At 38.5% G+C, this 24,366-nt stretch overlaps 1 protein-coding gene across 11 annotated transcripts in view; it reads left to right on the top strand.

The window, feature by feature from the left end:
* The window catches only part of shaker (potassium voltage-gated channel protein Shaker), a 254,960-nt gene that overhangs the window by 101,263 nt on the left and 129,331 nt on the right, over positions 1-24,366 (top strand). Inside the window, exons 1-3 of one of the 11 annotated variants that reach the window (XM_086914704.1) lie at positions 1,370-1,409; positions 2,877-3,141; positions 7,622-7,711. The exons of 9 other annotated variants lie outside the window; for them this stretch is intronic. In XM_086914704.1, the coding sequence (XP_086770830.1) occupies positions 7,686-7,711 (26 nt within the window). In that variant the 5' untranslated portion in view covers positions 1,370-1,409; positions 2,877-3,141; positions 7,622-7,685. Of the gene's footprint in view, positions 1-1,369; positions 1,410-2,876; positions 3,142-7,621; positions 7,712-24,366 lie in introns of those variants that run through there. One more of the 11 variants, XM_086914738.1, reaches the window with a different exon arrangement.

Below are 24,366 nucleotides of genomic sequence, written 5' to 3'. Positions count from 1 at the left end.
ATTCTCGTTTCCTTTTCTTATGATCACGCGCCTATCTTCTCCCCGGGGAGGGGAAAAGATCGTCCCTGCCAACTTATCGATAGCATCATCTCCTCACCAAGGAGGGACGCAAGGAGGAACCATTTTGGACGAGAGCCGCCGCTCGTTCGCGCGATCCCATTCATCCTCCTTCGCGACCTTCCCGACAAATCCCTTCGTCTCCCCCCTCCCCTGACCCCGTCGAAAAGTCAAAGCGGATAGGGGGCGAGTACATTGCGACGACTATCGGGGGATAAATCGCGGCGAGACACTCGGAAATCCTGTAGGGAGGTTCGAAGGTGTTGGAAGGATAACGGTCACAAGTCGGCGGTGTGGCTGGTGGATATCGACTTCGAAACCCCACGCACGAGCAGCAGCGGCAGTGTGGCGGGGCTGGTTAAGGGGTGGGGGGAGGAAGGATTCATACATCCACGCGGGTGCGCACAAACCCGTATTTTCGCCGTATACAGAAACGCGGTGTACGAAACCCGGTCTCAAACATAGGCACCGAATGAGCCGCCCGTATGAGCGTGACGAGGACAGAGCGTGGACATGGCACACGTTGCCCGCCCAACCGAGCCCCTCCCCTCCCCTCCCCTCCCCCCACCCGTACCCACACCCCGAATCCCACCATCCGTTTGGAGGTTGACCGAGCGAGGCGAGAGAACGGCTGACAGAGAACGCCACTGACTAGAAAACTAGGAACGAATAGAGAAGGAGGAGTAACGGAGATGGGACGAGTGAGAACGATAAGGAGAAAAAGGGCGGGCGAAAGACGGAGACGGAGAGAGAGAGAGAGAGATCTGGAAGCTACGGTGGCGCCCTCGCGCTCCAAACGGCAAGCCTGGCACCTCCGCCATCCTTTGCCGCCCTGTCCCATCGGATCCAACCTACTCTACGTTGTGCCTACGTCTGTCCATACGTCGCAACGAACAAAACACCGTTTTAACACGGATGGAGGCTTAACCGTCTCACTAACCGAAACATGCCTCTCGTTGCCTGCCTCGTTTTTAAATTAATCGCGCTTGTCCTTTCCTCTTTCTTTCTTTCTTTCATCTGGATAGATCAGTTGGATCAGTTCTTCTCTCTCCGTTTCTCTCGGCCGCTCCTTTTTTTCCTTGTCACGCCATGGTCGCTCCCATTCTACCCGTACTCGGCGGCTGTTCCTTTCGTACTCGTCACCTTCTCTGCCCATCTTTCCTGCTGCTTCTCCCTCGTTCGTACGCTCCCCCTCCCTTCTCCGCCCCACTCCCTCGCTCCGTGCGCCCCTCCACCCCTCCCCAGCTGGTCGTTTCGTCCTTTTCTGGTATCTACGAGGGTCTCGCAACACGCACGTCCGGCTCGACGATTCAGAAACCTACGAAACGCGGGGAAACGTGGTTGTTCGAGAGGTGAATTTGCCTTACCGGTCGTATTCGTATTCGACATACACATATCGACTCGACTCGTCTCTGTGTGCGGCCGTCTCAGTGTGGTGTCTCACGGTGCTCGAACGATGCTCCTCTGTTATTTTTCCGTTATTCTCCACTTACGTTTCCCCTTCGATGTCGCCGTTCACCGTGTCCACGTTTCTCCCTCCCTCCCTCCCTCTTTGTTTTCGAGCCTCGCTCGAAGAATCCTTCAGTTGGTTAGCGCTCCCTGCCCAAACTAGACCGTTCACCCGATCGCCTCCGTAATTCGAATCCCGGTTCTCGCACGATTTTCCTGCCGTTCCAGAGGATCACGCGCGAAAAGTGGACCCGTCTATCGTTGCGCGCGGAGAAATCAAGGGTACGCGCGCGTGACGGCGCGCTGTGACGCAAGTGCACCTCCGTGTTTCTCGTTTCGCTTCCTCGACGAAAAAGGGGAAAAGAGAGAGAAAAAGAAATACCCAAGGAAGGGGAGCCAAAAGGGGGTGAAAGACACAGTTTCACGGGGTGGTACGCCACCGCTAATCGAATCGACGGACCTCGTGGTTTTGAAAAATGTGACGAAACGTTGCCAATAATGTTTTTGTCCATCCTTCCATCTCGCCTCTACTCTCTCTCTTTTTCTCTTTTGATTTTCGTACCTCCCCCTCCCTTGTTCCTTCCTTCGATCGGTGAACGGCGAAGCGTGTTCGTTAACCTGGCCGACGAAATCGAGGACGAGGACGCGTCGTTGCACGAGGTGCGCTCGTGTCCTGGCCGCGATTAAATTAAATGATTGCGTGACGGTGCGCTTTATCGGTGTTTTGCAGCACCCTCCTCCATGCCATCCTTCCGCCCCCCTCTTCGAGCCGCCCACCCTCGTCTTCGAATCCTTTCCACGTCCTTGAGAATGGCTTGGACACGGCCGCGCTCGAAATTCGTGGAACGTCCTTGGTCGAGGTGGACTCGTCTAGCCCGATGAGACGAGCGGACTGGCCGACGCGGATGCCGCCGCGGTTCGATATCCACCGAAACCGTTTTTCGCCCCACTTTGCCGCCGCTGGTTGGCCAGTTCGCTCGGGGTAAAAAAAGGATTCTTTCCTCTGGAGGAGCACCACCACCACACGTCGTGGTGGAAATTCGAGCAGCGTGTACAGGCCAGCCACCAGTGGAGGAGAAAGTTTCGAGCGCGCGCGAGACACGCGAGCTGGTGGATCAGCTGACGCGGAGGGACAGTGATACACGCATACACACGTATACACACACGCAGGCACACACATATTTCGACTACGCTCCTCGACCGAAGTGTGCCAAATGTGAACGGACAGCGTCTGTCCCCTTGGTTCTTCAAAAAAAAAAAGAAAGAAAAAAAAAACCACTTTTTTTGAACGCGCGGATATTACGTGGCCGGCCACGTAAATATTCGAGTGAGTTGTTACGCGCATTAACCGTGGACTCGCCTGTGTGCAGAGCGGCAAAATGAACGGGCTCTGCCTCGTCGACGACGCATCGTGACGCTCGTGACCCCTGTTGTGGTGTAACGACAGTGTAACGGTGTGAACACAGTGGGTGAAAGAATATTCGTAAGTGGCACACACATAACACACACACCACCGGCTGTCCTAGGACGTGCGTGGGACACACGGGGGTTCGTGGTAGTAAACGCAACATGCGGGAAGGTACAATAGTGCGAGCCGCCACGGCGATCAGCTGGGCCATCGCCAGTTAGCCAACTGTACTTTTCTCTTCTCTATTCTATCTACTTTACGCTGCCTTTACAAGTTTACACACGCGCATTTGTACACACACGCGTATGCACACACACACGCATACACGTATACGCGCGATACATGTACACGTATAGGAGGGGCGAGGGGGGTGGGAGGGACGAGATACGGCGAGGTCGTAAATTAGATCATTAAGCAGGGGAAGTCGAGTCGTGTCGAGTGACACGCGCCACACTTAAAGTCGTTTATTATTGTCTCTTTTACGTTGGCGAAGTTCGGTATACGTTCGTGATAAACTCGGAACAGAAAATTTCGAAGGATGAGGGAGGAGGAACGAGAGTCCAAGTGTTTAAAAAAAGGAATGGAAACAACGACGAGAAAATAAGAGTAGATGAAGAAAGATGAAAGAGGAGATTTTAAAATTGTACCTGTTTTTATCCTTCAATTAACAAATACTTGAATTATATAATAATTGAAATAACTAATGCGTGCAACGAGATATAAATGTTATAATTATTATGCTATATTCTCATGAAATTCTATAAAAAAAAGAAAAAAAGGAAAAAGGAAAGTTTTCAAGCATTTATGGAAAATTTAAAGGTTGCATTGTTTCGGTGTCATATCGCTTCGCTGGAATTTTCAAAGGAATTTCTGTTTAACATCGTATTCATTGTAAGTTCATAGCACGAGATCAGGCATACACAACTTGTAGCAACGTGAAATTTGAGCATTTTATTTTTTGTCTCTGTGAACAAGGACAAACATAAATAATAAAAGAAGGAAGAGAAGGAATTAAGTCCAAGCGTACAAAGAAATTTAAGTATCCGAGTTTATCGGTATCGTATTACTCAAAGTTCGAGGTAAATTCATTCTAATTTCAAATCAAAATACTAATCATTTGAAATACGTTATTTTTCGATTAATTTTACGATAGATAAGGACAGATCAAACGAAAAGGGGAAACGTGTTCAACACACGAAGAAATTTAAATTTATTTCGGCGTTACATTTTCCTCTTTTCAAGATCCAAACAGAATCCTTTCAATTTAGGCTTTTATCTATCCATAAATCTGTCAAAATACAGGTTGTGAAATACGATACATCGTTACTTTACGTTCGACTAATTTTACGACCTCGCTAATATAATGGCCCGTGGTATACGTGAAACGTGAGACGAGCCACACTTACCACACACTCACACACACACACAAAAGGATCGTTCCCATCAACTCGAGACTCTTTCGCCGTGGCCGCCGCGCGAGTGCAACGAGGAATCGTTCGAGGGGCGCTTTTTACGTAAGATCTCGAGATCCTACTTTTCGTCTTTCACCCTTTCCCCTCCTTCTCGAGCCTCCCCTTTTGATGTCGCCGCTCCAAGATCCTTCACTCGCGACAGTTTCCTTCCGTCCCTCGGCTTTTCCATTATTCGCACACCCTGCCCCTTCCATTATCGCCGTTTTCGTCCAACTTATGGACAAACTTTATTTAACATTTCTGTTTGCGCCGAATAATCGAATGTGAAATCGAAAATTAACGCTCCTAGAAATTCGTACGAACGAAAATGACGAATTCCTTTGAAACGAGCCGTTTTTCCAACGACGGTGAAAAGAAAGAGAGAAGAAAAAATTAGGCTTTTCTTTTTATCGAAAGATTACCGCGACGAAACTCTTCTCAAGTTTCTGAAACGTGGCGGCTCCCTTCCCAGGAAAAATGGCGAAAGTTTTCTCGCGTCGTATTTATTATTTTCGGTCGATCTCGTTTGAAGGAGGGGGGAGAGAGAGGAGGATGGAAAGTTTGCTGGCAAAAATTTCTCGAACGATTCCCCCTCGTTGACCCGCGGATGATAAGGCCGGAAAGGGGTGAACCGGGTTTCAAGGTTGATCTGTCACGGAACGTCCGACACGACTAACCCATCCATCCATACACACACACACACGTAATTATTACTTCCACCGTAGTAGAGGGTTACTTCTCTCTTTTACTTCCACCTCTTTCCAATATTTCAATATCTCTCTCTCTCTCTCTCGATCTCTTTCTCTCGCCACTACTGATTAGATACTGTATATACAGGGTGTGTGTATACAGGGCGAGGCAGGATCGGGTATAATCTGCGTGCAAATTGCAGGAAAGTACAATGTCATTAGCATTAACATATTCTTTCAGGAAATAACGATAATAAAATCGTTTCGCTCGTTGAAAAAGTTAGTTTTTGAAGAAAGCGGACGAATCTCGTTTGTTTCTGAATACGGTTGTTGAATTGAACTATTTTTCTGTGTAAATTCCATCTTGTAAAAAAAAAAAAAAAAAAGGAATCAAAATTTTTTAAAATCCTGAAATGAAATAATTCCACAGAAATTGGCCAACTTTTCTCGGGTTTTCAAACTTTATTTTCCCGGAAATGAAGTCACAAACGAAAAAAATTTCATTCTTTTTTTTTTTTTTTTTTTTTTTGGATACAGAATCATTCGTTATCGCACCACGTCTCGCCCTGTGTATACTATATATTTTTATATTTAACGTATAAAAATATATCTTATATATATATATATATTCTTAGCGAGTATTTCTCAACTTTTTCTCCCTACTTATCTTTCTCTCTCTCTCTCTCTCTCTCTCTCTCTCTCTCTTTCTCCTTTTCTCTCCCTGCTTAAAATATGCGACGTATACGAAATTGGATAGTACAAAAGTTGTAGAAATCTCGCGAGAGATGGGTAAATAGATTGACGGGATGCAATCCAAGGATGAAACTTTCCGTAAATGCTGTTTCGTGAACAAGATTGTTGAAATCCTGATGGTGAAATCTGGTCGTCGAATCGAGGCGCAATACCGTGTCCAGGAGAAATCATAGCGCGAGATGAAAGTCGATCAAAGATCGATTTATGCTCCAATCGAATCCGAACGCGTTCCTATCCCGGTATTGCGTAGTATAGGACGAAGTATCCAAAATGGTGAAAATATATCGAATTTCTATGCTCTCTTTTCTCGACTCGAATCTTCCTTATTCGAGCTTATTAAGATCATTCGAACACCTGGAATGAATATGTATTTAAACCGGCATATTTAACGGAATGCAAACAGTTTGTTAGTTTAAATGCATATTCATCACGTGTTCGGATAATCGATCGTTCGAATAAGCAAACTTCGGATAATTGACCTAGTAAAAATCGTTGCTTAAAAATAATCGCGAGAAAAATATGTTCGCGTTCCATCGTGGTGGATTTGATTTCGATAAATACAAAGAATAGTTGTAAAATTCAAAATATAATTTACACAAACAACTGAAAAAGATAGCAAAAAAAAAAGAAAAAAAAAAAAGGATCTCGAATCACCCATATTTCTAGAAATTTGGATTTTAGGATTGGTCAAATCGTGGTTCGATGAGCCAAGTTTCTAGAAATGCGGCCGAATTTGGATCTTTTTTTCGCGTCCATGCCATTGGAGAATCCTGTTGTTGGGACCAACGAAGCGTGTAATTCAACGTCGAAACAATACGTCATAAATTTCTTTAGAAAAGCTTCGCCTCTCGATATTCGCCTTCTTCGTATTGTTGAGGCACGAAACTCGAGGTTTATTTTATCTTCGCAGACACAAGAACGAACGTAGGTAACCGAGTAGCAAAAGAAGAATTACGAGCATTCGAAGAAATTTAAATGCCCGAGTTTCGGTATCATATTACCCTGGATATCGTGTTACGCTTCGCTGGATCCAAGAAGGATTCTTCATCTTTGTTCTCATCATCGATTCGTTCGTCCCGGCGTGAATTAGAGGAAAAGAGATCGAAACGTTTGGTTTGAGGGAAGTATCGATTGGAAATGAAGGATGACAAACGTAGCGAAAGACAAAGAGACGAATCGAGAGTCCAAACACTTTGAGGAATTTAAATATCTGAGCTTCGGTATCGTGTTACGTTGTTGTACGTTGTTTCATTCGATCTAAAAGGGATTCGGGATCCTTGTTGCTATTCATATCTCTCTTTGTTTGAGTTACGTCTTCTTCAAAAAAAAAAAAAAAAGAATAAATAAACTGATCGTTCGGATCGCAGTATCGATTGTAAATAAGAGAATGTTGCACGAGCACGAGATCAAAGAATCCCCTCTATCTTTCTAGAAATTCTATTTACGCGAACGTACGTGAGAATCGAAATTTGTTGTAATTTTCAATTCTTTCTTTTCTATTAGTTATCACGTAGAAAATAATCATTAATCATTGTTCAAAGATACTTGCATTTTTAAAAAACACGTATCTCGGAGGAGCAACAATGAATTTTTATTTTTATTTCCGTATCTGGATTCACAAAATTCGGTTTGTATGAATTTCGAAAATTTGATTGGAGCATGGATCGAGTCGAAAATCGGATACTTTAAGCGGGGATCGCCTTCTCTTCTCTTCTCTCTCTTTCTTTCTTTTTTTTTTTTTTTTTTTTTTCGTCCGTCTGTTTGTCTCTAGTTACCACTCTATAGCTATGTTCTGTCACCGCATGCGAAACTAGAGGACTCACCGCTCCGGACTGCCCCCTCTGCGAAAAAGCGACAAAGAGGCCGCCTCCATGCAACATGCAGATGATCCTGGTTGCTGGCGGGTGAGTCCACCATAGAATCTCCCAAAAAAAAAAAAAAAAAAAGAAACGAGCGCACAAACAATTCTTACTGTGTGTGCCTCCTTTACTTTTTCGCCTCTGTCTTTTTTCCTCGTGTTGCCAAACGCTGCCATAAGCTCTCCCCCTCCACTGTCATTCGGTATAAAAAAAATTCGAAAACTCGCCGATTCTTCGAATGCCAGGCTTCTTTGTGTTCGTGTCGTGCATCTGTCTGTCTGTCTGCCTGTCTTTTCGTGCCTATCTGTCTGTATACGTCTTGCTCGTTTTTCGAATCTTTTTTTTTTCCTTTTTCCTTTCTTTCTTTCTTTTCGTCGAATCGATTGTGCGTAGGATAATTTTTTTTTTTTTTTTTAACTATCTTGTTTCTTTGTTATTTTTTGGAAATATATGGTGATAAATTTTGTTTGTAAAAGAGTTGTTAGTAGAGGAAGATTTGGGGGTTAGGGTTAGTTTCTATAAAAATGGCGTGCATTGTAAAAGATTCTCTTTTAGACGTAAGATCATTTTGTTTTACGAGTTATCTGCGAAATTTTTTTTATCTAGAATAAAAGAAATCGTGTGAAAAAATGATCAGAAAACAAAAGTTTTTAATTTTCGAATAAGAAATTTTTTTTCTAAGGATCACGAAAACTTGAGGAAACTTAAGAAAATTCAAGATGATTCAAGTTGCAAGGCCGTTAATTATTATTCATAGATATCAATTATCTAAAAATTCCTCTAATTAGAAATGGCATCATCATAGAAACTCTACTAGAAACAAGAATTGAATTATTTATTTTACGAATACAATTTTTTTCCATCTTCCATCTATTCATAAAAGTTTCAAAAGTCTAAATCGCATAGCAATAATTGACAATAAAGTTATACGTATCGAAAAATAACAGATGCTTCTTCGAGAGGTTTTCAAATCAATTTTCTGTAAGACGTTAGCTCGAACGAATCGACGATTAAAATCCATTTCTTTCGGGGGGGAAAAAGCCGCGCGAGGGGGAAAAAATCGGTGAAAGTAAAAAAGACAAAAGGGTGGGAAAAAATCAGAATCCAACGAGAGAGCGTGATCCCTTTTTGTTTGAAATCGGTGCCTGGCGGCTGTGTGGCCGCCACAATGGGCCAAGAAGAATTCAGAGACACTTTTTATATATGTAATTTTTTAATCGTAAGAGGAGATGTTGGCTTGGAATTTTTTTTCTTTGGGACGGGAGGGGAAGAATTTCTACAGAATTTCAATTAAAATTTAAGAAATACATTTCCTTTCATTGTATCCATTGATGAACAATATGAAAAATATTAGGTACGTAAATATTAATTTAAGCAATTTTTATGAATGAACGAAGATATTCTTTGTGAAAATATCCTACTAAACTTGACATTTTAGAAAATTGATTATGGATATTTGAAAAACACTGTGAAAAATGTAATTTTTTTTAACGAAACGTCGTTCGAGCTTGAATTCCATTGTTGGGGCGACATGTTTTTTAGATTGTTGAAGAGATTGTCGGTCGAAATTTGGGTGATAAATCGCTATTAAACGTTGCATAAACATTTCACGGAAAATTGTTTTCCCCAACTTTCCTTAACTTTCTACATTTGAATTTCAAATATACTGGCCGAACAACACCAGGATAGAGAAGAACATTTATGAGATCGGCAGTGTATTTGGTCAATGGCCAAATATCTTGATCTTCTTATTTTCCACGCCATTTGTTTCGACACATCGACGTTTCGTGCACACCAAGAATAAAATTCTCTTACATGTGTCATAAGATATATATTTGCCTCTGTGAATATCGAAGATTCTGAAACATTTTTTTTTTTTAATATAATTTTTAGCCACTTTGATCGAACGAAAGAGAAATCTTACCTCGAATATATATTATTTAAACTTGGAAATCGCGTAACGAAAAATCTAAATTTGGTTTCAAGAACGAATGGTTTAACGAAACGAAGAAAAGAAATGAAAATAAAATTTCGAAAGAATAATCCTATTTGAGAAATGATATAACGAAATTATAACAAGACCATTTATAATAATCGTACTTAAACCGTAATTTGTTTCCGAATTTTTCTTTCGAATTACTTGCAACAACCTTGAAACTTTTCCACCTCACCTTCCTTTTTAATCGAAACGCATCGTACTCCTTCCTCGACGAGAGAGATAACACGTTTAATAAACAGTGTGCGTTCGAGCGGAAACTTGGTTCCTCCCCCCCCTTTGATTCAGATCCACGTTCACGCAATTATCACCGATCATACGTAAATCCAAAAGCAAAATTAACCAAGTGTTCTCCACTTGGCTCCAGATTTCGAGATTGATATACGGAGAAACTCTATTCAAGAAAATGGCAACTCTGTTCCAGTTGCCATAAATTTGAAAATTATCGCAATGGATGCACTCGAATTATTGTATTATAATATTCCAGATTACATTTCGTTCTTAAAGAAACAAAGAAAGTTTGAAAAATTCGAATCGTTCGATCTAGAATCGTTGGAAAATTAAAGAGAATGATTTATAAATTTAAAAAAATTACTTTGAAATTGCTTTTCACGCATTTTAATTATTTGTCACTCCAAATGCAATAATGAAATAAATCATTAATCGCTCGATTTAATACCAACATCGTTCGATACATTCTAAAAAGTTACCTTATTTCCTCAATTATAATCAATTCTCCAGCCAAGCGTTAATTACCAACAACATAACCTCAAAAACTGGTTATTTTCGTATCGAATCGTATCGCAATTCCAAAAAAAAAATATCGCGCGTTTCGCGAGATCGAACGATTACACCATTTGACGTTGGCAAAAACGACGATTCACGTTGTTTACCCACTCACGTAGGTTCGTAGACCTGTCTCAGGCCTCGCCTCTCAGCCTCGAGTGAAGGCTTCGTCTCAGAGTGGGCTCCGTGTGCTGTTGGCATGCGATCAGATCCTGCTGAAATATCGCCTCGCGCGGCAACGCGTACAGGAATTTGTCTCGTACAGCCGCACGTGCCGCGGACAAGCACGACAGGAGCTGGGTTGCCGAGCTATCAATAATCGCTCGTGTTCCATGATTCTTGTCCGCGTTCGAAAATCTATCGGGATTAATCATTTTTTGAACACTCGTGGCTGAATCAAGTAAATAAGACAGGCTTGAAAAATGAATTACAATCCTTGGGTAATATTGTTCGATCGTTCGATATATATATATATATAGAACATGTAGAAATGTGTAATTATAAATTTTATAAATGCAATTTGTAGTTAAGTAACGTGTTAATTTATGTTTCTCTATGTAATATTATCAGTCATACATCAGTCTTGGTCTTTTAGAAAATTGAAAAGATTTATTGAAACCGGAGAGGAAATAGTAGAGGTCGCTTTTTCATTTCATAACCTAAAATGTGAAAAGTTAAACAATATATATATATATACTTATCGAATTGGCCTGCGAAGAAACAAAAGTTTTAAAAGATAATTAAATTCTTCTTCGATATTTACGCAAACTGTACTTTCTTCGACTTTCGTCTTACCGTCACTCGATCGAAATCAAAATTAAAATCTCTCCAATGGATAAAAAAAGAAAAATACAGATATATATATATATATATTATGATTAAATAATTTTCTAATATATATCTCGAAACGTATCTATTGCCAAGAAGATAATCAATACTCGATTCTTTAGAACAATATTCGATATATGTTTTCGACACGCTACGACGTCGAATAATGCAAACGCAATCCTCGAAAAAAGATCGTCCAGCTTCGAATCCGCGCGAATTAAGAAGGCGCGAGGGGGGACAGAGTAACGTTGGAAAGTAACAGTGCGTTAATTATCGTTATTCGATACAAATCCCGCACAGTGCCGCGCGTAATTTCAATAGCCGATGCGGCGATCCTCCTCTCCCTTTGTTGGCGTGGCGTCGAACGGTCGTTTGACTCTTTTGTCGCTCAACCAGCCATCGAGGCGGCTGCTCTCCACATTTTTCTCGCGGCTGTTTATCGGCTCGAAACATTTTCCTTTTTCCCCTCCATTTTTGTCTCGCCACCACGACGACCGAGTTCGTTCCCTTCAAAGGGGACCGAATCGTATATATCGGCGTGAATTTTTCTACAATATATCGCGTTGAAAGTAATCGCGATAGAAATAGAAAGATATGGTAATTTTTTCCTTAATATTATGCGACTTTCGAGAGGAAATTATTTTTCGTTAATTCGTTAACGTTTTTCAAAGGGACAGCGAGATATCGACTTGTAACGATGAAATAAATTCAAAGAGATTTAACTGCAGATTTTAACTTTTAATCTTTCTTGTAATTACAAGCGATATGATGGTGAAAATTTGAATTCGATTGGAAAAAATTGGTAACGTTGTATGGTAAATAACGTTGTTTACAATATAACATGATTTCAATCAGTTGAAGAAAAAAATGCAATAATTATGGTGATTTAATTTTCGAAGAAAATTAAACTTCGAAACGTGGATCGAGTAAGTTGAATTTTAATTCACTTAATGTAAATGTATTAACCATTTTCATTGCGAATAACACCGTACAATTGTTCAATCAATTTTATAACTTTTTCCCTAGCAACAATCCAGAAATAAGAAAACAAAGATCAAAATGATCACCAAAAAGAATCGTCGTAAAAATCACCATCTTTCCCTTCATCAATTTATCGCTCGATTCCTCTCCACAAGAGAATCGTATCGACGATCTATCGCGTTTATCGATTATTGGTGGATCCGTGGTGGATCACGAACTATATTACACACGTTTCAAGGTTATCGAGCACGAACTCTGATGAATCGAGGAGGCTCGTGAAATTAAGACAGGGCAGGTACAATGACCTACGATAACGTGTTCGTAACGCGAGCGTAATTCTATTTTCGTCGTGGCTGGTCGATTGCGTGCCCGCAATTAGAGGGGAAGATTTATTTTTTCTGGGAAGAGGATTGCAACGCGGATGGTTTTGTTGCTTCTTCGATCGTTTGGACGATCTATCGGTGTTCGGTTTTTTCGAAATATTGATTAAATATTAAATATTAACTATTTATTATTTGTTAATAAATAATATGGATATAACGTAGACAGATATTGTCCTTGTAATGAAGAAATTGTGAAAAATATATGCTCTTATAATATTCGCGTGTTACGAGGCAAAATAAAATTAAAAGCAACTTTCTGGGCGGAGGAATATATACAATGGAATAAATTTTTTATTCGAATAATATTCAGGCGAAGAATGGAAAATAAATAAGCGATTGATTTGATTTTTAAAAATTAAATATACGAGTTATATTATATATAAAATTCAGTTGATTTATGAATGTGCAATAAATAAACAACTTTCGACTCAAAATAGCCCTTAAATATAGAATTATCCATCCGAATTAACGAGAAAATACATTTTGCCTGATCGTAAACGTTCATTTCTCGTGGAAACGTGTTACGAGCAATAATTCGTTCCCAATCTCGCAATTGTGCAATTTCACTTTCGCGACACGAAATTCCATCGTATTTGTTAAGAGTTAAAAATCCTGCCAATTCTTATTCTTACAAGGTGCAGCAGCACGAGTACAAACTACCGAGTTATTTATCGCGCGAGAAATATTATCGCATGAGAAGATGGATGATTTTTCAACATTGGATTGACAAGTTTAGAATTATAAGTTTTTTGCAACAAGTGCAACAAATCGAAATAAATCTTTCTCTCTTTTTCTTTTATATACAAATTGCATACAAGAAAGTTGTTGTTGAAATAACGTTCTTGTGAAAAGAATTTAGAGGATAATTTGTCCGTTTTAAACAACTTTGATAAATAACAATTTGAAATTTAAAAGGATATTCCTAGTCAAAATGAGCATACTGTGTTCGTGTGTAGCCTCAAGTTTACCACCTGGTTTCGAGTTACGAGTGATTGTGAATAAGCTGGTCGAATTAAAGAAGAATTTGAAAAACTTGGAAAAAGAAATATTTCAAATGAATAGTTCGTATCAGTCTCAGATTACACTTGGTATCATGGTTACAGTTCAAGTTACAAACGATTGAAACCGAGCTAATCTATGATTGAGTACTTTGCTTGGAAAGGATAGGACATTTGATGGAATATTTTATACTTGAAAAAGTATTAAATTTTATACCGTGTCGAATCTTTTATATTCGAGTAGCTCGATTAATTCGAACAACTTTCTTTGTTATCATTAAAGATTAAAAAAAAAAAAAAAAAGAAAGATAAACATTAAATTAATTAATCCATCTTCCAAAAATACAAAATAATGATAAGACTGATATTTGTTGGAAGAAATATTCCAATAATATTCGCCTATGTATACATAATCTAACCTAATAAACGAACTCATTTTCAATTTTCGTTCGAGAAATATACGAATTTTTCACCAACTTTTATCATCGGATCGAATTATTTGCTCGACGGATAAAACGTTCAACAATTCGCCAAAACTGTGCTCTCAATTTGTTATCGTCGATGAAAAATTTCGCACGATAGATGGCGCGGATGGAGACACGCGCACGAGAACGTGGCCCGTTATTTAATCCCCAAGCTCGATACATTTTTCGAAGCGAAGATCGTTCGTCGAAAAAGACGGATGTTCCACGATGTTCTTTTCGCAATGGAAAAAAAAAAAAAAAAAAACGAGAAAAAGAGCTATGAAGAGGGGGGGGACTGATAAACGAGCTGTCTCGTTTCCTTGGACGCGATACACACTATCAACCACTCTAATTGCACTCTCGTTCGAGCTATACCGGATGACTGTGCCGTTCACTATACGCGAATAATTCTATGAATTCCCTTTAGACATGTTTGTCACGCGATCCAACCACGTTAACGCGCGTTCCGCCTCGGTACTACCGCCACGAATTATACGCCTTCCAGCCTATTTTCCGCTCTTTAGAACCGGCTAAAACGGATCACGATTGCGCTGTGCGAAAGTGAGGTTAGGTTCGCTCAACGAGCGGATACGTGGTTACTCGCATTTTCGAAAGTTTCGCGTTTCCATTTAATGAAATTTTCGAAATTTATCACTTGAGTTGCGTGAATTCGAATTTCACAGTTGCTAATACGAGTTACGCCTTCGTATTATTCGAATATGAATATAATTAAAACCAATTTGTGGTCGAAAATACTCGAAAGGGAGAAATTGATTTCGATTAATAGTAGCTTCGAGTTATTCGAATATATATGAATTGCAGCCAAGCTAATTGAAAAGATATTTCGAGTCAAATAATAACAAGTTTGCATCGATAAAGTATAAATGCTGTTAAATTTAAATTTAACAAACCAGTTGAAAATGTAGTAGTAGAAATTTGATGAGCTTGATATTTAAGAATTCAAATTTTTTTTTATTGTGGAATAACATCGTCTCGAAACAAAATTATTCGAGATAAATATATATATGTGTCAGAGATTGAATATTTGAAATATGTTATTTCACGGACAGTTGGCTCGGTGGTTAATGGTTAATCCATCCAAGTAAATGAGAAAACTTTGACAATTCTAAATTGGCCGGATGATTCGAGGCTTTAACGACTGAATATTTCACTAATCCTCTCTCTCTCTCTCTCTCTTTCTTCAGTGTTTCCGTTTTCTCCTCGACTTTTACACGAGATCAGCTGATTTTGATTGTTACTTGATGCTCCGTGAGAAGAAAAGAAAAGTATTAGCACCCGATTTTAAGCCATTCGGCAGAAAAATCGCGAACGAGATTTTCCTTCGTTTCACCGTATCGATAACAATTATGGATCGACGTGATACGTTCGACAGCCTGGACGTATTGCTGATTTGCTTCAATTGGTGACAGAGTTTAAAAGAATACGATTTTTTGCTCGTTAAAATGGAGCAAAACTTTTATTATTCGAATTAATAGGAAAGATTGAAATTTGGACAAAAAGAAAATTTTTTCGATAATTGAACACGGATTTTTCTTATTTATTTATAAATAAAAAAATTGAGATAATATAAAAGATAGTTTTCATTGTAATAAAATTAAGGGATCTAGAGAGTTTTTTTTTTTTTTAGTTTGCACAAACTTTTGTAGCATCTATTCTCTAATAATCTTGAGTGTTTTGTTCAACGACATGCGTAAATTTTATTTTTCTTCTTTTATAGGGAAAAATGTCTAAAAATTTAATCGTTGTAAATAGAGATAATTTGGATAACAGAATATTTGGAGGTTCTACCCTATTAGAGATTCAGGTCGGCCTCACAATGGTATGTGATTATAATTGCAGACCCATGCGCACATCAGTTTTCATTTTGGTGGGTTTCCTCGAGCCTTTATCGCTCGACTTTATATATATCATCTCTTACATTAAACTACAATGAATTATAATATTCTTAAAATTCTCTGAAACGTTGCAATGCCACATCATGAAGCATCATATTTATAATCCACTGCGACAGATGTTTCCTATATAGAAATTCTAATAAAAAAATCGAACAATAATATAATTTAATAATTGAAGAATTGAAAGAATATACACGATCTTCGCGTGTAATTTTTCTACTTGTAATAAAGTGATTTTAATTGTGTTGATAAAAATTTACATTGGCTCGCTAAATAAAGAAAAAAGTGTGAAATCTATATCTTTCTCGTTAAAATGTTAAAGGGGCAATATCGATCATCCATACATTGTTGAGTATAATTAATATTTGTGTGCCTTCTTAAGAGTACGATACGACGAGAAATAATATATACCGTTAACAGTGTTGAGCTTGATTTATCTCATTGTTAATTTTAACTAATAATAATTTGACAATTGACAATCTGATTGTTTTTAAAATGCTTTGCATTGTATTCTAATTCATCGTTGAATTGGGTATAAACTACACGTAAAATGTTAGTAACGTTCACGACACGAGAAAAGTTGACGATGCAAAAATGTTGATGGAGGCTCACTCGCAAGTATTAAGTTTGAAGTTAGTCGAGGATCAGATGTCTCTATCTTCGTCGCGCTGCCATTTCATTCTATCCTCGCTTCATCTAGCGCAAACTTCAGTTCACTATACTATATTATCGTCTATAGACAACGTCAAAACTTTTGATGTTGGCCTAGTTTCTCCGCTACCATTGCAAATAATTTATTTTAAATGAACAAATTTCCCTTCTTTCTTAAAAAAAATTACTCGTTAGCAACGAATCTCTAAATTTCCAAACACTTTTGATTCATTTCATATTGAAAGATAACCTCTTCTTTGCCGTCCTCGCACTGTTATTTTCATCACAAGAGAATTTCTTTTTGTTTTACTTTAAAAAATCTCATTTCAATATTAATATTTCAAAACGTTTACAAGCTTTTCTGTTTTTTAATTATGCGTTATGCCAGACACGCTCGGAATGTTTCCCGATCGAGATCTTCCTTGCGAAGGGAGCGTGTTATACGGCGTTTTTCCTTTATGGAGGAGCCTCGGATATCTCGGATATCGATCGCGTGCAAGCCGCCTTCTTCGCCTTGTTTTCGCATGCTTAGATGGGCCACGCATACCGGCGGTGCAGTTGTACTTCCGCACGCGCTTCGATTTCCAATTTGCTTACACGCGATTTGTTTACACGCGATACGAACCGGCCTCTCTGCTTCTCGAGGAGGAATTTTTTTTTTACTCTTGTCGACGCTCGCTTGTCCTCGCTAATTGGCGTCATTTTCGATCACATTAACAAGCATCTTTTTTTGCATCTATTATATGTTGTACTACAAATCTATTTTTCGCGATAAGAATGAATTTCTGCCTTGCAAATTGATTTTGATTTTCTGGGGCTTACCAGCAGAATTCTTTAACGAAGAAACGATGTCGTATTTATTTTTAAAGTAAGTATCCATTAACCTGGATTATAGGAGAAATGGGAGAAACGCGAGGAAATTTTGATGCTAATAACGTCTTTTCTCGAGACGAAAATTTCATCTTGAGTTCCCAAGATTAGAAAATTGTTGAGTTGATAAAAATCATTGGAATCTTGAAGATTCGTATTATAGTTTTATATACGACCTCGCTTTTTCCTAGTTGCTAGGGAATTTTTCTAGTAACTCTATTACCAACCTCTCTATATCACTATATAACTTTCTATGTCGCTACATTTCCGTTCACACGCCCCCTGTATTCTTCACTTCTGGCAATTCTGATCTCTCTGATCTCCCTCCACTCTCAGAATGCAAAACTTATTCGTGTTGTTCGAATAACACGAACTCTCGTGGTGGACACGTGTTTACACGTGGCCTGACGTTGAACAGGCTGCGCTACGCGAGAGTTAAATAACCATTTCGAACGAACTTTCGGACTGTTGTTACATATTTCGTGCAATTGGGTGTATATTCGTGTGTCTAGACACTTTTTTTACACACAAATTCAGGTGATAATGTCAAGAGTACGAAACGTAAATATAGTATCCATTAAGATTGGGGTAGCTACTTTAAGAAGGATTCACCTTTGCAAATGCCTTGAAATCATAATCTTTTTTTTTTTGTCGTTACTTTACACACACGAATACACACTATGAACTAATGAATTTACCCACTGTCACTGTCCACTGTATTTTGCATTATTGAAACACCGTGAAACCGTTTTTTACACACGTCCTCTTTGCTAAGAGCCACCTGGTTAATTTTTCGCAAGCTCTCGTCAAGCCTTCTGCCATGTTTTTTCAAGATCGCAACCGCGAGTTTACCAGCAACACTTTATTTTGGTATCGAGCGGATGGATGTGCGTAAGCGTCTCTGGTCAGGTGAGAGGTTTATTGATTCTATCTGTACGTTCTTGTTGCACCAAATCGAAGCATGCCACTTTAGAGATCGGTGTTTACATCGGAACTGCGATGGGTTTGTGTCTAAAAGCGGAGGGGTTAAAGCCGCGTTACGCTCCGTGCTTAGATCGAGCGTTGCTTAAAATATCGAATCTTGCCTTTGACTCGAACGAAAACCTCATGGCCACGAAGTGTGCACCGTTTCTCTGGCCCATAAGTGTAAAGAAACGTCTCGTTGTTGTCGGCGTGATGTGACTGCAAAAATCAGTAATGGCAACTACCGAGCTAGCGTGAGTAGAACTGAACAGTTGCCGTTCTTTTCCTATCTAAATTTCTATCTCCTCGAGAACCTAACCTAACCTCGATGGAACTTGATCGAAAGTATGCAAAATTTTACAAAATAATATTCGCGATCCATCACCAAATTCATTATCGCGAAAAATCGTGGTATCATCTCATCTTCATCCGAGCCATTCCTTTACAGGATGCTAATGTCAATAACCTGACCCAATTTCATTTTGATGCCAATAATCTAACCTAATTTCATTTTATCCGAGTTAATCCAAGCGTTACACATTAGGCGTGATAAATTTTAAATACGTAATAACAACTTTCGGATGATCGCTCGAAACTTAGCCCAACCTCGTGTTGGAATCGATGTGAGCTAAGAGCAGGTGAATCGATTTCAAAGTCTTTCCCATCTCTGTTCGAGAGACGCGAAAATTCTCCAATCCAATATCGTTTCCAAATCAAGATTTGTCTCGAGAAAGATGTTATTCTTAAAATTCAAATCAAAGGAAACAACGACAGCGAAATTCAGAGAGTGAACTGAATTTCAGCCTGAACACGGCAACCCGCGCGTCGTCGCTCCGCTCTCGTCTTCCCCGATTGGCTCGAACTCGACCAATCGCGATTGTTGATCCAAGCGGGCCATTTAAATTCGACTCGAGTTGAAAGTTGGCGCGACGAGTCTCGCTTTTAGTATCTCTCAAAGTTAATAAGCTCGGTTGATGATCGAGGTCGATGCTGTTGGATCAGCTGTTTATTTGCCTCCGGCTACTTATTACTACAAACTTCGAGCAAGCTATTCACGACGTCTAAAAGTAATTTTACGCGTGCATCATTGAAGAAAAAAGTCTTGGGAGAAAATTATGGTTGGATTTGAAGAAATTGTTGCGCATAGAGGATTAAAAGGGTTGACGCAGTTAATTTTATCAATTGATCAGAACTATTACAACACTAAACGATCTATTCATTTCTTGATATTTATTAAATCGTAAGAAATTGCAAAATTGTTTTATCGTATCGCGCGAAAAATTGTAGCGATAACTTGTTGTTGCGTTCGTAAAAACATTTAATTACCAGCCTACAAAAAACCTGAGAGGTATTTAAAAAAGAGAAAACATCGAAAAATAAGAGGCAACGTGACGAAAATGGAACTGCAACGGTTAGCTCGAACTCGATAAAATAACTGGGAGGCGCAGAACAATCGAACAATCGAACATTGACGCTATTGTTTTTCTCTTTTTTTTTTTTTTTTTTTTTTGTTCAGGGATAACCTCGAAGAGAAAGAGAAAGAGAGAAAAAAGGAAAATATCGGGCAATTCTGAATGGTCACTTGTTAAAAGTTTTGCGGCGTGGAATAGCTCGTTTCCCCGAGTAATTCCAATTATCGTAATAATGCACGGCCTGTTCGAAAGTTTTGAGGATAATTATTAACTTTCCACGGTCAGATGTAATGAAACTGCTCGAAATTAAAGCGGCCGCCATATGTTTCCGCGTATTGTGCTTTCGAACGTAGTGCGCACGCGCGAATTTGTCGGTTGCGAGTTCTCCCCGTGCGTAACCGAGAGTCACGATTGCCACGTTGCACGATCAGCGAAACCCGTGCCGCGTCGCCAGAGAAACTCATCCACCGTGAAAGCAAACTCGTCGAACTCCCTGGATACCCGAGATTTTCGAAAGGCGAATAGCGAATTCATTTCAGTTATTGGAATTTTCCGTTCGAATTATTTCGGGCAGGTCGAGTAATTGATTCGTGGACCATCTTTGGAATTCTAGACACCGAAACGAAAGTTGTAAAAGTTGGGATGCAAAAATATCGGCCGAGGCTTATTTATCGTCAAATTACGATACGATTTAGTTAGGAGCGCCTGTGGACAGGCAACTCGCACGGCATCACCGTGTTGTCGCAGTACTTGCTCGGGCAAGTTGATAAAAATTTTAAACACGATATAATAATATTATTTTGCCAAGTAATGAATCGCACGAATTTTATATTGTGTGATAAAATGTTTCAAAAGTTTCATTTTAATGCTTTCGTGGGCTTGGCTCTTGCAACGCTGATCAGATTCTGGTTAGGCGAGTTGCCTGTTTACAGGCGTTTCAAAATTGAATCGCTTATAGTTTAATAAATAAAATAATCTTAACTAATATTCTTGTACATCAATTTTTATGTATCTTTCACTGTTTAGAATCAGCCTTATAAAATATATAAGTCTTTAATATAAGATATTAATATATTCGTGGAATATATATATATATTTTAATAAATTTTAATAAAAGTTACGTGTAATAAAATACCTAATTCTTTTGCAAAAGTTGTATCGAAATTTTATTAATTACGCGAGAATATTCATTATTAATTAATATTTATAGCTAATTTGAAATTATTTATTCCTCTTTAAATAAGCGTAATTATTGATTTCGTGAATTAATGCTTGCCTCGAAATGTATGGCTAGTCCAAAATTCAAGATCAAGAAATAATACAAATTTTTTTCAAAAAGATTCAAAAATTGTTGGAACAAAATATTGGACGTCGAGAATTGGGTCATAGACATTGCCCTCTCCCGAAAAAATCATTAGACTGTTTCTCGCATTTTTCTTTTCATTTTCGAGACACACTCGTGTGGGGGCGACACGAGCGAAAATTGAATTCTTTTCACCGGAACAACGATTCCGGTAATCAATTTGAGCGGCGTTGAAAGACCACGGAGACGATATGTTATGCAACCATGTTACGTAATCCCGAGTCTTCTCCTTCGCGACCAAAGTTGATCTCTCTTCTTACGTAACCCACGCCCGTTTTCGACATTTCCGGTTTAAAATTATCCCCTCATTTCCACGTTCAACTTTCTCTTAATAATGTCAAGGATCAATGATATTATTGCATGGATATAGATTTTGAAGTTCTTCCAAGGATTCCTAACCCTAAAACACGTCTACCACGTTGTTTTATCACGATCTTTTCAGGCATGCTTTTCATTACATACTCTCGTCGTTAAATCGAAGAACGGTGGTTTTAATAAAAGATATTATTGATCGTGAAATAATACATTCGCTCAAATTTTACGAGCATTATTTGAGATCTTATAGTTTACAAATAACTGAAAAATAAAATTTATTTTTATATTAATTTAACGACAAAATTATAAAAAGATTCGATGAAAAAAGAAAAAAGAAAAAAGGAAAAGAGGAAAAAATCTTTAGGGCCGCTCTATTTGTTTGTTTTTTTTCAACACCGGTTCTCGTTTATTCGTCCATTTGAACATAGGATTATCCTGGCTTTCTGCCGGGCGGTTTACTGCTACGACCAGCTTATTTTATACCTTGATTCATTCCCACGGATGATGATACGGACTTTATAAGACTTTCAGTACTTGTTTTCTACGTATTGCCATACTTTTCTTTAAATTATTATACTTTTTAATTTTTTAAAAATTAAATTCTTATTAAAAAAAAGAAATAATTTATGTTATCATTATCGTTGTTTTTTTACCCCTTATTTTAACTTTGTTAATTATTTTTATTCCACAAGTAAGTTTTTCTCTACATAAATGAAAGCAAGCTCGAGGATTCATGATCGAGATCTTTCCTTTCTCTAATAGAGTTCGTTTTCTATGACTCCTGCTGTGTTCGTAAAGATTCGCGATAATATTCGGCCCGCCTCGTGTTTCAAAGGCCAGGATACGATGGTGGAAGAAGAAGAAGAAGAAGAAGAAGAACGGATAGGCTTTGGATAAAGGGAGTTTAAGTTTCAGCTTTGAAAGAGTTTTCAATGGGAGAGTATCGAAAAAGGATCGGAAACGAAATTAACAAAGTCTTAGCCGGTTAAGCATCGTCGTTAAAATCTCGTTCTTTATTATTACTAGTATAAAATATTCTCGTAATTATCTCTCTCTCTCTCTCTCTCTCTACAAGCGTTAATATTAATGTAATTAATGTAACAATTGAAAATAATTTTTTTCACAATTCTTAAACAAGAACTATTATCAATTCGTATTGATTCGTATAATATAATATACCAACAAGTCAATCATACCTGAAGTATCATTCACACACAACTCTCTTCGATCCTCCGAACGAAGTTTCGTATCCATCGATCAAGCAAAATAAACGTTTCGTTTCGACGCGAAAATTCCGTCCGTATAGAGTTACTTTCGCGAGTGAAGAATAAGGTCAAACGTCTCCCTCCTCTCCGTCTGTCTCTCGAAGCGTGGGGTGGGGATAGTGTTTGGGCAAAGAGCTCGGTCGATGTTCTCGTTCGTGTCCTACCGCGAGCGTGCCATTGTTTTGAAAGCTCACGGGCGAAAGTACTTTCCTACTCCTTCTCGATTGTCCTCGCGGACCGTCACTCGAGGAGACAATGGTCCTTTCCGGTCGGTCTAACGGCGGTATAAACGAGGAACGCGGCGCTCTGAAGATACGTACTCGTGAAACGAGCGTCCAAACGGGTAAACCGTTTGGAAGTGGCCATAAGTAATCGATTGTTTCGAGCTTCGGATTTTTAGTTTCTTTGTTTTTTTGAGAGATGATGTATACGCGTGTAACGGTGCCAAAAAATTCTTTATGAATTTAGTATTATATTTACTATTATATTTTCATAATTTTAACGATAAACATGGAGGATAAATCGAGATGTATAAAAGTAAATTTGTTTTTTTTTTTTTTTGTTATTTGTGATGTTGTTTCGAAGAATTGAAATTCATTTTTGTGCAGGTTTATTTATTAAATTATAAATAACTTGATAAAAATTTCAATGTCTGGTGCTTCTAGAAGAATTGATCATTTAAAAATATATTGAATATATCCTGCACATGGAATAATAATTTTATTAAGTGGTACAACTGTTACCAAGTTTTCTTAATTTGCATATGCATATTGTGAACATTGCATATTCGTATTAAGAAAAACCAATCCAAGTGAAAAGTAAATTGTAATTAATAAAATGAAAGAGAATAAAATCAAAAAAATGTGTATTTAAATTTACATATTGAAAAAATTAATTTTAAACCTTTCTCCATTATAAAAATAAAAAAAAATATATACAATATTAATTTTTTACTCCATCCTCTGATAGATAGTCTCTAATATGCATTAAACAGTAAATAGGAATTAAAATTTTTATGAATAATCTATGAACACACGTGAAATTAAAACAAAGATCCGTTAAAGATACTTTACAAATGTTTGCAATACCACTTTGGATCCTTATACATTTAAATTCCCTATAAAATGGACTACAAGTGGACTTGGCATAATAGACCTATCGAGATATGCGATCTGAAATTCGCGAATTGTTCAACGTGCGTCGCGTAATAACGTAAAATCGAAGAGCTCTCGCTCGTTGAAGTAGTCGTTCGAGAAAACGAGGGTAATTCGGTGAATGCATAGGAGATGAGGTTGTTTCGTTTATTCCACTCTTTCGCGAAACAGCTTACGTTGCTCGTGTCGACTCTTTGTAGAGAAAACATTTGTGCGGATCGTTCAATGGCGGTAACAAGTTTTTAAAAGTCGAGCATCGTCCATCGTGGTGCTCGAGTTAAGAGTTGAGAAACCCAATCTTCTTTTTTATGATACAAAAATATGTACAATCGGTCGATTCGTATATATAAATATA

Source organism: Apis florea, unplaced genomic scaffold (genome assembly GCF_048593485.1).
Source record: "Apis florea isolate Af1SG1 unplaced genomic scaffold, ASM4859348v1 contig_1914_pilon, whole genome shotgun sequence".
In the NCBI taxonomy this organism is placed as follows: Eukaryota; Metazoa; Arthropoda; class Insecta; order Hymenoptera; family Apidae; genus Apis; species Apis florea.
The sequence above is the reverse complement of the archived record's forward strand: the minus strand, read 5'-3'. Positions and strand labels throughout refer to the sequence as shown.